The sequence below is a fragment of the Elephas maximus genome, chromosome 2 (assembly GCF_024166365.1).
Source record: "Elephas maximus indicus isolate mEleMax1 chromosome 2, mEleMax1 primary haplotype, whole genome shotgun sequence".
NCBI lineage: Eukaryota > Metazoa > Chordata > Mammalia > Proboscidea > Elephantidae > Elephas > Elephas maximus.
In genome coordinates this window covers 70,330,313-70,344,268 of record NC_064820.1, presented here as the reverse complement: position 1 = coordinate 70,344,268, position 13,956 = coordinate 70,330,313, and the positions used below count along the sequence as shown (strand labels likewise).

Here is a 13,956-nt window from a genome sequence, read left to right as displayed (position 1 = left end):
CATACACTACAGAATTTTCCGAATACTGTATATATTTTCGGAAAGACATTATATATGAATATATGACACTGCCTTTAATTAAACAGATTGTTTCTTAAGAACAGGGACTATGTCTTATTTTCGTATGTATTTCGAAAGAACGTTCAAGTACCGAGTGGCCAGAAGTAAGAAGGCGAGCCCTCTATTCTGAGGGCACAAAACCCCAAAATCACATCCCTTTTCGGGTGTGGCTAGAACTCTACCACTCAGAGGCCTCAGCATTCCAACTTGCCCAAGGTCTATCTCTGCAGCTACCTTTCCTTTTCTTGGCCAGTGTTGCTTCCACAGGTAAAGGCCCAACCCAGCGCTCTTCGTTCTCCTCATCGTTCTCTTGGGCCACCGCCACTTGCAGCTCTCTTCCGCTGAGTTCCGTTTTTTCCGGTTCCTCGGGGTCCCGGCGCCGTCTTCTTTTCAGCTGTAAATCACCACCACCTTCCTCCGCCATGTTGTCCGAGTTGTCAGAATACGCGCGACACTCGCAGTTCCGTTACCAACCTCAAAGCGGCGGCGCACCCTTTTCGTAAGCGGCCCAGCGAGCTTCGGGATTGGCTGGAGCAGCAGCAGCAGATCCAATCAGGAAGCAGCGCGCGCACAAGCTGGGGGCCTGGCAACGCTGACCCTCCACGGCTGAGGAGACCTGGAGTCGGTGGCTCTGTCACGGTAAGAGATGGGCGGGGAGGAGTACGGTAACTGTTGAAACCTGCAGCTTGGGGCAGGCAGCTCACAGTATATGGGATTACGGCCCCGAAGCTTGGTCCCTTACTGCCGGGGAACTGGATACCCAATGTTCACGAAGCCTTGAATCCTGGTGTTGTCAGGCTCCCGCGTTAACTCGAACTCCAGAACCCCGCGGGTTTGTAGAAAAGGACTGAGGGGTGGGGAATTGAAGGGGCTGGCTAACTTGCGGGCCTGCAGTCATGTGCTTCTAAATATTCCTTCTCTCCCGAGCTCTTTTATTGTCGTACCCTCACTGAAGAAGGTGGCGGGTACTTGTTACTGCTTCCAGAGAGAAAACCAGGCAGCTCAAAGGTTAACCTATCATAGGCCACGAAAGGGCCTTTCACCCTTCCTTATTCATCCTGGTCTGGGCTTTCGTCTCTTAGTGGTCTTAAGAACTTCACGGCTCTCTCCCTTTAAATAGACTTATTTTTTAGAGCAGTTTTAGGCTTAAAGACAAATTGTACAGAAAGTACAGAGTTCCCACATACCTCTCTCCCCCCCGCGCACTATTTCTTCTGTTATTAATATCTTGCATTCCTGTGGTACATTTGTTATAATTGATGAAATAATATTGATAACATTATTATTAACTAAGGAGTCCCTGGGTGGTGCAAATGGTTAACATGCTAGACTTCTAACCTAAAGGTTGGAGGTTTGAGTCCACCCAGAGTTACCTCTGAAGAAAGGTCTAGCGATCTACTTCTGAAAAATCAGCCTTTGAAAATTCTATGAAGCATGGTTCTACTCTGACACGCATGGGGTCGCTATAAGTCGGAATTGACTCAACAGCAACTAGTTGGCTTGGCTGGTTATAATTAAAATCTGTTGTTTACATTACAGGTCATTCTTTGTGTTGTACAGTCTGGATTTTGACAAATGCTTAATGTCACGTGTCCACTATTACAGTGTCATAGGGAATAGTTTCCCTGTGCTAAAAAATGCACGGTGCTCCATCTGTTCACCCCTCTCCCCTTCCCTCTGAACCCCTGGCCACCAGTGATCTTTTTACAGTCTCTATGTAGTTTTGCCTTTGGTGGCACAGGGGTTAAGAGCCATGGCAAGATACAGTTGCTTACCAAAAGGCTGGCAGTTCAATCCACCAGTCGCTTCTTGGAAACCGTATGGGGCACTTCTACTCTGTCGTACCGGGTGGCTGTAAGTCGGAATTGACTCGACGGCAACTATTTTTTTTTTTTTCTTTTAAATACAGGTTTGCTTTTCCAGAGTGTAATATAGTTGGCATCCTACCATATATAGCTTTTTCAGACTGGAGGACATGGAGGAACCTTAAATGCATATTACTAAGTGAAAAAAAAAAAACCGTTAAAAAGAGATTTATCTGGTTTGAAATGCACACCCACAAGGCTTTAGAGTATGCTTTTGAAACCAGTGTTTTAGGGAGATTATTTTGACAATTGTATTCAATGAGTAAAAAAGAAGAGTCCAAACCACATGTCTTATAAAGGACTTATATCAAAAAAACTCAACAATAAGAAAACAACAATCCATTTACAAAATGGGCAAAAGATCAGAACAGACACTTACCAAAGATGACAAACATATGAAAATATGTCCAACGTCATGTCATTACTAGTTGTTGTCAGTGTGGTTCTGACTCATGGTGACTCCATGTATGTCATAGTAGAACTGTGCTCCATAGGGTTTTCAGTGACTCATTTTTTGAAAGTAGATCGCAGGACTTCTTCAGAGGCACCTCTGGGTGGACTCTAATTTCCAACCTTTTGGTTAGCATCTGAGCAGATTAACTGTTTGCATCACCCAAGGACTCTTCATATGTCACTATGGAATTAGAAAGTAAAACAACAGTGAGATATCACTGCGCACACCTATTAGAATAGCTAAAATATAAAACACTGATAATACCACATGCTGGTGAGTATTTGGAGCAACAGAAACATTCTTATTGCTGGGAATGCACTTTGGAAGACAGTCTGGAAGTTTCTGACAAAGCTAAACATGATTGAGCAATCGCACTCCTAGGTATTTACCCAAATATGTTAAAAAAAGGTACGTCTACCAAAAAAAAAAAAAACTGCATAGGACTGTTTAGAGCAGCTTTATTCATAATTGGAAATCCCGGTGGCATAGTGGTTAAGAGCTACAGCTGCTAACCAAAAGGCTGACAGTTCTAATCCACCAGCCACTCCTTGGAAACCCTATGGAGCAGTTCTACTCTGTCCTGTAGGGTTGCTTTGACTCAGAATGGACTTGGTGGGTTTTTTTTTTTTAATTCGTAATTGCCAAAATTTGGAAGCAAACAAGATGTACTTCAATAGGTGAATGGATAAACTGGTACATCCATTCAATGGAGTTATTCAGCAGTAAAAAGAAATGCGCTATCAAGCGCTTTCAGTCTGTGTTCTACAATTTACCACTTCATAGGGTTTTTGGGTAGCATGTCTAACTACCTGAAATCATATCATGTATTTAGTTGTCTGTTTTTTTGTTTTGTTTGTTGTAGGGGAGAACGTAAGCATCTTGAAGATGAAATTTTTTCATATACACTGTTACAGCTACAGTGTCTGACAAATAGCAGACATTAAGGACATTTGTTGAATAAATAAATACAGTGTAATGGGTACTTTCTATTACTTTATTTCATGTTTATTAATCTTTTCCCAATTAAGAGTATGAGTTTCTCTAAGTTGGTATTAGATCTTTAAATATTATATGGCATAAAAAAAAAATATGGTGATATTCTTATCCTTCAGCAAATGATTGGTTGGGAATTGGAGTACCAACTGGGGACTTTAAGAGGATGACTTGTTCTTCAAGATAAACAGGCTTAAGAATGTGGGAAAGGGACCAAATTAAACTAGTAACCATTTTTATTTATTTGTATTCTAGTGTTACCTTGAATCCTGCTAGTTTGTTGAATCTCTTTATATGTGTGTGCATGCACATGTGTGTATGTACACATATACATACACACATACTCAGTTTCACATTTTTGCATACTGATAATATATTTTAGTGCTCAGTATTCTACAGAGTGGGGAAAAATCAATTTGTGCTTAATTTTTGAGAATATTTACAAAAGAAACATTTAACTTATTAAGATACTCTAAAATTTGTAATGAGTGATTATGGATTTGTGAACTTAAACTATATTTTATGAGTACAGTAGAGGAGCCCTAATAATGGTGCAGTGGGTAAGCACTTGGCTGCTAACTGAAAGGTCAGTGGTTTGAACCCAACAGCTGCTCCACAGGAGAAAGATGTGGCAGTCTGCTTCCTTAAAGATTTACAGCCTTGGAAGCCCTGTGGGGCAGTTCTACTCTGTCCTGCAGGGCTGCTATGAGTTGGAATTGACTTGACGGCAGTGGGTTTGTGTGTTTTTTTTTTTTTTACGTTTGGTTTATGGGTATAGCAGGAAAGATATTTTATAGCTGAAACATTTTTATGAATATGATATAAGCTATTTAACCAATCTTCTACTAGTTGACATTGAGAATGTTAATAGTAAAATTAACAGCTAACACTATTATAACTTTTTATATGCTAGGTACAGGTCTAAGAGCTTTACATATATTAACTCATTTAATTATCTTAACAACCCTGTGGAATAAGTAATATTGTTATCTTCATTTTCCAAAAACCAGTTGCTGACAATTCAATTTCAACTCATGGTGACCCCATGTATTGCAGAGTAAAACTGTGCTCCATAGGGTTTTCAAGGCTATGACCTTTTTGGAAGCAATTCTCCAGGCCTGTCTTCTGAGGTGGCTCTAGGTGGGTTTGAACTGCCAACCTTTTGGGTAAGAGTCAGGTACTTAATCTTTGTGTCAGGGACTCCATTCTCATTTTACAGATAAGGAAACTGAGACTCAAAAGGGTTAGTGACTTACCCAAGGTCCCACAACTTGTAAGTAATGAAAACCTGTTGCCGTTGAGTAAATTCGAACTCATAGTGACCAAATAGACCCTATAAAACAGAGTAGAACTGCCCCATAGGGCTTCCAAGGCTGTAATCTTTATGGAAGCAGATTGCCACATCTTTCTCCCATTAGCAGCTAGAGGGTTCGAACTGCCAACTTTTTGATTGGCAGCTGAACACGTAACCACTGCACCATCAGGGATCCTTGTAAGTAATGAAGCCAGACTTAAACCTAGACAGTCTGGTTGCAAAGTTCATATTCTTAAAATTTCTTATAGATAATGCTGCAGTAAGCATACATGTACACATTTATGCAAATATTTCTGTCTGTAGCATAATTCCTAGCAGTAGAATTTCTGGGTCAAAAGAGATGCATTTAAAATTTTGGTAGATGTTGCTTATTATCTTACAAAGAGATTGATTCTCCAACAGTGCGTGCCTCTTGTTCCATAGCTTGTCGGTATTGTTTATTATCAAAAGTTTCATTATTGCCAATTTGAGAGAAAAGTAACTCTCACTAATTTTTATTTCCATAAATAACAGTGAGTTTGGGAATGTATTTTTTATGTATTTAAATGTGTATATGTTCTATATTTATTTGTAATTTATTTTTTAAATTCCTTGTTTGTATCCTTTACCCATTTTCTGTTGGGTCCTTATAAATACCACCAGGGTTTATGTCAACTAGGGCTAGGAAGTGTTTGGGGCAGTTTTGAATGTTTTTAAAGCAGACAGCCTCTAAGTGGCTAAAAATCTGCTTATTTGAGCTATTTTTAAAACAGTTGGATTTGAACAAATTTGAGCTTGGTGCCAATGGGCTTTTTTGATCTAATGGGCCTCAGCTTGCTATGAAGATGTAAATAATTTGGGGCCGATATATAGAGGCCATCTTTAGCTCATTTATATAATAGGCAGCAGCCATATTGTATTAGGGCCCACCCTACTTCAATACAACCTCTTATTTCCAGATAAGATCACATTCACAGGTACTGGAGGTTAGGACTTCAACATATCTTTTTGGGGGACACAATTCAACCCATGACACCTTTGCGTTAAAGTGAATGACTATTCTATTACAATGGATGAACTGTATATACACTTATCTTAAGGCAAGATAAGTGTGCATGCAGTGCACTTGTGTACTAGATCCCATTCTTCCTTCTTCACTTCCTCTTCTGTATCAGTAATATTTCTTTCTCTTACTGTATCGTATAAAAATGTCTTTTTGCACATTTTAAACAAATCCCTCTCTTGACCCCACATTTCTTTCCAGCTACTACCTTATTTCTCTCTTTTCCTTTGTAGAAAAAATTCCTGAAAAAATTTTATATACTGGATAGTTCCAATTTCTTGCCTTCTGTTCTTTCTTTAACCCACTCCAGTCAGGCTTTAACTCCCACTCTTCTACTGAAACTACTCCTGTAAAACTTAACAAAGCCCTGTGTATTTAGTTCAATGAAATTAATGTGACAAATTATCCCAAAACTTGGTGGTGTAAAGCAATCATTCAGTGTGCTCATGGATTTTGTTATTCAGGAATTCAAACAGGGCATAGCAGGAACAGCTGGTCTGTGCTCCACAGTGTCTGGAACCTTGACTAGAAGAATCAAAGCCTGGAAGCAGAGTCATCAGAAAACCTGTTTTTGCGCGTGACTGGCAGTTAATGCTAGGTTTTGTCGGAGAACCTCATTTCCTTTCCATATGGGCTTCTCTATGTGGTGTCTTCATTTTGGGCTAGCTTGAGCTTCCTCATAGCATGGTGGCTGGGTTGAGAAAGAGCCAGATGTAAGCTCCATTGCCTTTATGGCTTAGCCTAGGAAGTTGTGTGGCATCACTTCTTTCATTGCATTCTGTTCATAAAGCAGTCACAGAATCACACCCAGGTTCAAGGAAAGTGTAAATAGACTCTGACTTTATAGGGAGTGACAACTTGAATATTGCTGTGACTATTTTTGGAAGCTACAGTCTGTCCCATCCACATTGCTAAAGTTAATTTTTTGTTTACATCTTACTTGACATATTTCTAGTATTTGATACAGTTGGTCCTTTCTTCTCCCTTGAAAGCTTTGTTATCTTGGATTTTAATATATCATCCTTTTGATTTTCCCCTTGCCTCACGCGGGGCTTCTTCTCAATTTATTTAGCTGGTTCTTCCTTATCTCCTTAACTTCGCTAGATCTGGAACTCTTCTCTTTTCTATCCGTACACTTTTCTTTTTCTAATCTCACCCAGCCTCAGGGCTTTAAATATTATCTTTATGGTAATGACTCTCAAATATATACCTATAGCCTGAAATTGTCCCCTGAACTCCAAACATGTATATTCAATTGCCTAATCAATGAGCTCTACTCATTGCCATTGAGTTTATTCCAACTCATAGTGAACCCTAGAGGACAGAGTAGAACTAGAACTGCCCCATAGGTTTTCCAAGGCTGTAAATCTTTATGGAAGCATACTGCCACATCCTTCTCCAGCAGAGCAGCTGGTGAATTTGAACTGCTGACCTCTTGGTTAGCAGCCCAGTGCTTAACCAATACGCCTCTAGGGCTCTTAGCTGCACTAAGAGACACCTCAAATGTAGCATGTCTTAAACTGAATTCTTAAGGAGCCTGGTGGCACAGTGGTTAAGCACTTGGCTGCTAACTGCAAGGCTGGCAGTTAGAACCCGCCAGCCTATCCATGGGAGAAGGATGTGGCAGTCTGCTTCCATCTCTTTCCACAGATGTAGTCGATTTGATTCCTTTGCATTCCATCCAGCAAAGTCCATGTGCATAGTCGCCATTAATATTGTTGAAAAAAAGGTATTTCCAATGAGTAAACTAGGAGAGAATAAGTTTTTATTGTGTTATGCCACTCAGTTTATTGTGTTAAGCCACTAAGGGGCCAACTGTAAAACAGGCCATCATTTACCAACATGCAAGGTCTATTTGAAGCTGAAGAAAATTAAAACAAGTCTATGATAGCCAAAGTATGACCTTGAGTATGTCCTGCCTGAATTTAGAGAACCATCTCAAGAGTAGATTTGACATATTGAACACTAATGACCAAAGACCAGACAAGTTGTGGGATGACATAAGTGACATCATATATCAAGAAAGCAAAAGGTCATTAGGGAAAATAAACAAACAAAAAAAAAAGGAGCAAATTGGGTGGCAGAATAGACTCTGAAACTTGCTCTTGAATGTAGAGTAGCTAAAGCGAACGAAAGAAATGAAGTAAAAGAGCTGAACAGATTTCAAAGGGCAGCTCGAGAAGACAAAGTAGTGTATTATAATGAAATGTGCAAAGTCCTGGAGTTAGAAAACCAAAAGAGAAGAACATAGTCAACATTTCTCAAGCTGAAAGAACTGAAGAAAAAATTCAAGGCTTAAGTTGCAATATTGAAGGATTCTATGGGCAAATTATTGAATGCTGCAGGAAGCATCAAAGGGAATGGAAGGAATACACAGAGCCACTATACCAAAAAGAATTGGTCAATGTTCCAACCATTTCAGTAGGTAGCATATGATCAGGAACTGATGGTACTGAAGAAAGAAATCCAAGCTGTACTGAAGGAACTGGCAAAAAACAAGGCTCCAGGAATTGATGAAATACCAATTAAGATGTTTCAACAAATGGATCCAAGTACTGGAAGTGCTTACTCTTCTATGCCAAGAAATTTGGAAGACAGCTACCTGGCCAACTGACTGGAAGAGATCCATATTTATGCCTATTCCCAAGAAAAATGATCTAACTGAATGTGGAAATTATTGAACAATATTATTAATATCACATGCAAGTGAAATTTTGTTGAAGATCATTCAGAAGTGGCTGCAGCAGTATATTGAACAGGAAACTGCCAAGAAGTCAAGCAGAATTCAGAAGAGGACATGGAACCAGGGATATCATTGCTGATGTTAGATGTATCCTGGCTGAAAGCAGAGAATACCAGAAAGATGTTCACCTGTGTTTTATTGACAGTGCAAAGGCAATCAACTGTGTGGATCATAACGAATTATGGATAACATTGTGAAGAATGGGAGTTCCAGAACATTTAATTGTGCTCATGTGGAACCTGTACATAAACCAAGAGGCAGTTGTTAGAACAAAACAAGGGTATACTGCATGGTTTAAATAAAAAAGGGTGTGTGTTAGGGTTTCCCTTTCACCATACTTATTCAGTCTGTATATTGAGCAAATAATCCAAGAATGTGGATGCTCTGAAGAAGCACATGACACCAGGATTGGAGGAAGACTCATTAACAATCTACGATATGCAAATAAAACACCCTTGCTTGCTGAAAGTAAAGAGGACTTAAAAGCACTTACTGGTGAAGCTCAAAGACTACAGCCTTGAGTATGAATTACACCTCAACACAAAAAAATCCTCACAACTGGACCAATAAGCAACATCATAATAAACAGAAAATATTGAAGTTCTCAAGGGCTTCATTTTACTTGAATCCACAATCAATGCTCATGGAAGCAGCCATCAAGAAATCAAATGATGTATTGCATTGGGCAGATCTGCTGCAAAAGACCTCTTTAAAGTTTTAAAAAGCAAAGATGTCACCTCAAGGACTAAAGTTTACCTGACCCAAGTCATGATATTTTCAGCCACCTCATATGCACGCTAAAGCTGGACAATGAATAGACAAGACTGAAGAAGAATTGATGCCTTGAATTACGGTGTTGGTGAAGAATATTACATATTGAATACCATGGACTTCCAGAGAATGAACAAATACGTCTTGGAAGAAGTACAGCTGGAATGCTCCTTAGAAGCCAGGATGGTGAGACTTCATCTCACGTACTTTGGACGTGTTATGAAGAGGGACCAGACCCTGGAGGACATCATGCTTGGTAAAGCAGAGGGTCAGGGAAAAAGAAGACCCTCAATGAGATGGATTAACACAGTGCCTGCAACAACGGGCTCAAACATAGCAATGATTGTGAGAGTGGTGAAGGACCAGACAATGTTTTGTTCTGTGGTACCTAGGGTTGCTATGAGTCGGAACTGACTAGACAGCACTTAACAACAAAAATAGCAACATAGCTCTAGAGGCTAGAAGTCCAAAATCAAGAAGTCATCAAGGTTGGCTCCTTCTAGAGGCTCTAAGGGAATAATTTGTTCCGTGCCTCTCTCCTAGGTTCTGGTGGTTGCTTGCAGTCCTTGGCATTCCATGTCTTGCATCTGCATCGTTCCAGTCTCTGCCTCCGTTTTCACATGGTGTTCTCCCTGTGTATTTGTGTTTCTGTTTTCTTATAAGAATACCAGTCATTGGATTAAGCTCAGTATGACCTCATCTTAATTATATCTGCAAACATTCTATTTCTAATTAGGTTGCATTCTGAAGTTCCAAGTGAATGTGAATCTGTGGGGGACACTATTCAGCCTTGTATACTTGAATCGTTTCAATAGCTTTCTAACTGGTTTCCCTACTTCTACCCTAATTCCATGTAACTAACCAAGTTATACTGCTAAAACAATTTGAATCATACCATTCCTCTGCTCAAAACTCTAATAGCTTATCATGTCGCTTAGAATAAAAGCTCAAGTCCTTGAACTGGCCTGCAGAGCCCATATAATCTCACCCCTGTTGTCTCTCTGACCTCATCTCCTACCACTCTCTGCCTTACTTTGCTCTAGTCACACTGATGTCTTTACTACTCTAGGAACACAACAATCATACTTGTGCCTCAAGATCTTTGCACTTGCAGTTCCTTCTGCCAGGAGCCTCTTCCATTAAACATTCCATGGCTTACTTCCTTACATCTTTCATGTCTTTGCTCAGTTGTCAACTTCTCAGTGACCTCATATGACCACCTCATTTAAAGTTATATTGTCCTTGCTCTAGCATTCCCTGTGTTTCTTGTCAGTGCTGTGCTTTTGTCCATAGCACTTAGAAACCATTTGCTATACGAAAGCGTATATATGTATTTTTTTCATTTTCTTTTTGGTTTATTTTCTGTCTTTCTTAACTAGAATGTAAGCCCCAGAGTAGGGTTTTTATTCTTATTAATGTCTTATTTATTTGTTTGTTTTTGGCCTATTTTGTTCTCTGCTATATCCCTACGTCCTAGATGGGTATCTGGCAGGTAATAGGTGTTGAACAAATATTGTTGAATGAATAAATATTCTTCTTTTGGTTTTTCTTGTCATAAGGCTAAGAAAATCAGAAAGCGCATGTCAATGAATCAGCAAGATCTAGATCCAGTTAATACCACAGACGTGGACCAGGTTACAGATGCTGAAAAAAAACTTATTAAAGAATGTGAAGAAATATGGAAGGATATGGAAGAAGTAAGTATCAGGAGATAAAAAGTGATTTAAATCAATTTCAATACATGTTAGATATAGGAAAGAAATAATTTTGCTGACATCTGAGAGCAATTATATGATAAATATTTATTAGTCTTTGGACCTATAGTAGATGAGGGATAGACAAAAAAAATTATTACAGATCCTACCGTCAAGGAACTTATCATCTTACAGAGGCAATAGCCACTATAATATGTTACCATACAATGGTACTTAGGAGGACTATCAAACCTAGACCAATGAGGTCAAGGACAGCTTTCTAAAAAAGGTAATAACTGAATTCATTTCTAAAGGATGGGTAGGAGTTAGCCTGTGAAGGTGGGGGAGATACCCAAAGCAGAAAGAACAAAATGTGTGAAGGTTGAGAGAGCTTGGAGAATTATAAGTAGAATATTATGGCTAATGTAAATTTGGAGAAGGATGACTTGTGAGGTGAGACTGGAGAGGTAATCAAGGGCAAGAACATGAAGAGTTTTGCTGAATGTATACTATGGAGAGCCATTAAAGGATTATAAGCATGGAAAACGTGATTAGATAGGCAGTTTGTGAAGATTAATCTGGTAACTTTGAAGAAAGTGGAATGCAGAAGAGTTAGACTGAAAGTGCAAAGAACATTTAGGAAGCTCTAGTAGTAGCTCTCTAGAGCTTCCTAAATATTCTTTCTAGTTTTAGTAGCAGTCCTGAGGAGCCCTGGTGGCACAGGGCTGCTTACTGAGAGGACTGTGGTTCAAACCCGCCAGCCACTCAGTGGGAGAAAGATGTGGAAGTCTGTTTCTGTAAAGATTACAGCCTTGGAAACCCTGTGGGGCAGATCTACTCTGTGGCATAGGGTCATTTTGAGTTGGAATATACTTGACAGCAACAGTTTGGTTTTAGTACCCTAGTAAGAAATAATGAAGGTCATTTGCAAGTAGGGGGAAGAATGATTTCAAGAGATACTAAGGAGATGGTCAGATTTGAGGTTAATTGGATATAAAATGGGAGGGAATTATTACGGATAGTTTCAAGTTCCTAGTTTGGGCCATTGGGTGGTTGGTAGGATTATTCCCTAAAATAGAGAATATGGAAATAGGAAGAACACATAGTTAGGACTTTGAATGAAGCCATGAATTAATTTAGAAAATACTAAGTTTAAAGTATATATACAGTTTCTGAGTTAGTGAGATAGAATCACTTGATATACTACAAAATGTTACTAAAAATTTATTCTACTTAAAATAGCATAATGTATGATGTAGTCTACAGACATTTTTAGCATCCTGTTCTTTTGCTATGAGTTGGAATTGACTCTCCAGCAACATGTTTTTTATTCTTTGCAGTGAAGTTTCACTTTAGAGTGGATTAGTGCTTTATTTTTTTTTTTTTACTCTTTTTGAAAATAGTTTTAACATAAGTCCTTGCTACCCTGTATCATTAATGTATTTTCAAGATGGTTTATATAATCCCTTTTTTTGCTTTTGGTATTTTTTCACTATAGACATTGGATTTAAAAACAAAATTTTCTTGTAGAAAAATACTGCAATAAGCACAAATAAAATTTAAATTATCCATATTTTTACCTTTCAGATATAATCACTACCAGCAGTTTTGGATTTTTTAATGGCACAGAAACAATGTCTCTTAAAGGCTTTATTTTCTCATGATCTTAACTGTCTTATTACCTATTATTTTTGTAATGTGGTACTTTCCCACCTTCTTATTTTCTTGCCTCCTATTTTTCTACTGTCTAGCTTCGAATTCACCCTAGCTATTAGTTTTTGTTCTTTTTATTTATTTATTCTCACTTTATTCTGTATAGGGTTTTGTACTCCTCCCGTCCCCCTTCTTTTTTTTTAACGTGTTCGCCTTGGGACCTGTTTGTCTGCCTTCCTGATCCTCGTGATTAGAAAGTGAGGGATTTAAGCAAAATCTTCTCTTACATCAGAGAACTCTGGTGGCGTGGTGGTTAAGTGTTTGGCTGCTAACTGAAAGGTCGGTGGTTTGAACCCACCAGCCAGTCTGTGGGAGAAAGATGTGGCAGTCTGCTTTCATAAAGATTTACAGCCTTGGGACAGTTCTACTCTGTCCTATAGGGTTTCTGTGAGTCGGAATTGACTCAATGGCCATGGGTTTTCATTACATTTACTGGTATAAAAGGGGAAGGGAATTGTTTGTGGCTTATGGTGTATGACATGTTTTTCTTTACTTTTTTAAATCAAGTGCCAGAATAAATTATCACTCGTTGGAACGGAGACACTTACCAATTCAAATGCTCAGGTATGAATCATTTTTTTTTTTTCTTCCTGAAAATAAGTAAGTGAAATTCATTGTGTTTTGGAAAAGAAGTATATCTGTCTGTATTTTTTCTAAGTATAATTGCTTTTTTAGTACCTGTAATCATGAAGCCCTGGTGGCACAGTGGTTAAGAGCTTGACTGCTAACCAAAAGGTCCGCAGTTCGTATCCACCAGGTGCTCTTTGGAAACCCTATGGGGCAGTTCTGCTCTGTTCTGTAGGATCATTATGAGTTGGAATTGACTCGATGGCAACAGGTTTTTTTTTTATGTTTGCTTTATCATTCAAAAAATTCCCTATTCCTTCTGATTTAAGAGTAACAAGAGGTATTTTAAAGACTTTTTTGAAAAAGTTAGTATAAATAAATAATTTTTAAAATTTATATTTTAACAGCTATATACATTTAACAGTAGAGTGAGCTGCTAGTTGGCTGCTATTATGATACCTTGTTAAAAATTAGAACAAGGACTGTCCTACTTTTTGTTAGTTACAGTAGCTACAGATATTACTGTGTAGAATCTTAACTGATTTTATCCTAGGTTTAAAAAAAAGGATTAGTATATGCAGTATAATAATCAGAGCACTATGGAATTGGTTTAGGAATAGACAAATCAATCAGTGAAACAGATTAAAATTTAAAATATGGCAAAGATGATAGTTAAAAATCTATGGGAAAATGATGAATTATTTAATAAATGATAATGACACAACTTGATATCCATCTG

General features: G+C 38.5%; 2 protein-coding genes across 4 annotated transcripts in view; one reads left to right on the top strand and one right to left on the bottom strand.

The window, feature by feature from the left end:
• PPWD1 (peptidylprolyl isomerase domain and WD repeat containing 1) overlaps positions 1–509 on the bottom strand; it is a 30,386-nt gene extending 29,877 nt beyond the window's left edge. For 2 of the 3 annotated variants that reach the window (XM_049864278.1, XM_049864269.1), the window contains exon 1: positions 295–509. In XM_049864278.1, the coding sequence (XP_049720235.1) occupies positions 295–484 (190 nt within the window). In that variant the 5' untranslated portion in view covers positions 485–509. The remainder of the gene's footprint in view (positions 1–294) is intronic. The other variant, XM_049864294.1, reaches the window with a different exon arrangement.
• A 137-nt stretch (positions 510–646) lies between these two features.
• The window catches only part of CENPK (centromere protein K), a 44,605-nt gene continuing 31,295 nt past the window's right edge, over positions 647–13,956 (top strand). The window contains exons 1-3 of the mRNA XM_049864544.1: positions 647–699; positions 10,803–10,940; positions 13,158–13,214. Of these exons, the coding sequence (XP_049720501.1) occupies positions 10,824–10,940; positions 13,158–13,214 (174 nt within the window). The 5' untranslated portion in view covers positions 647–699; positions 10,803–10,823. The remainder of the gene's footprint in view (positions 700–10,802; positions 10,941–13,157; positions 13,215–13,956) is intronic.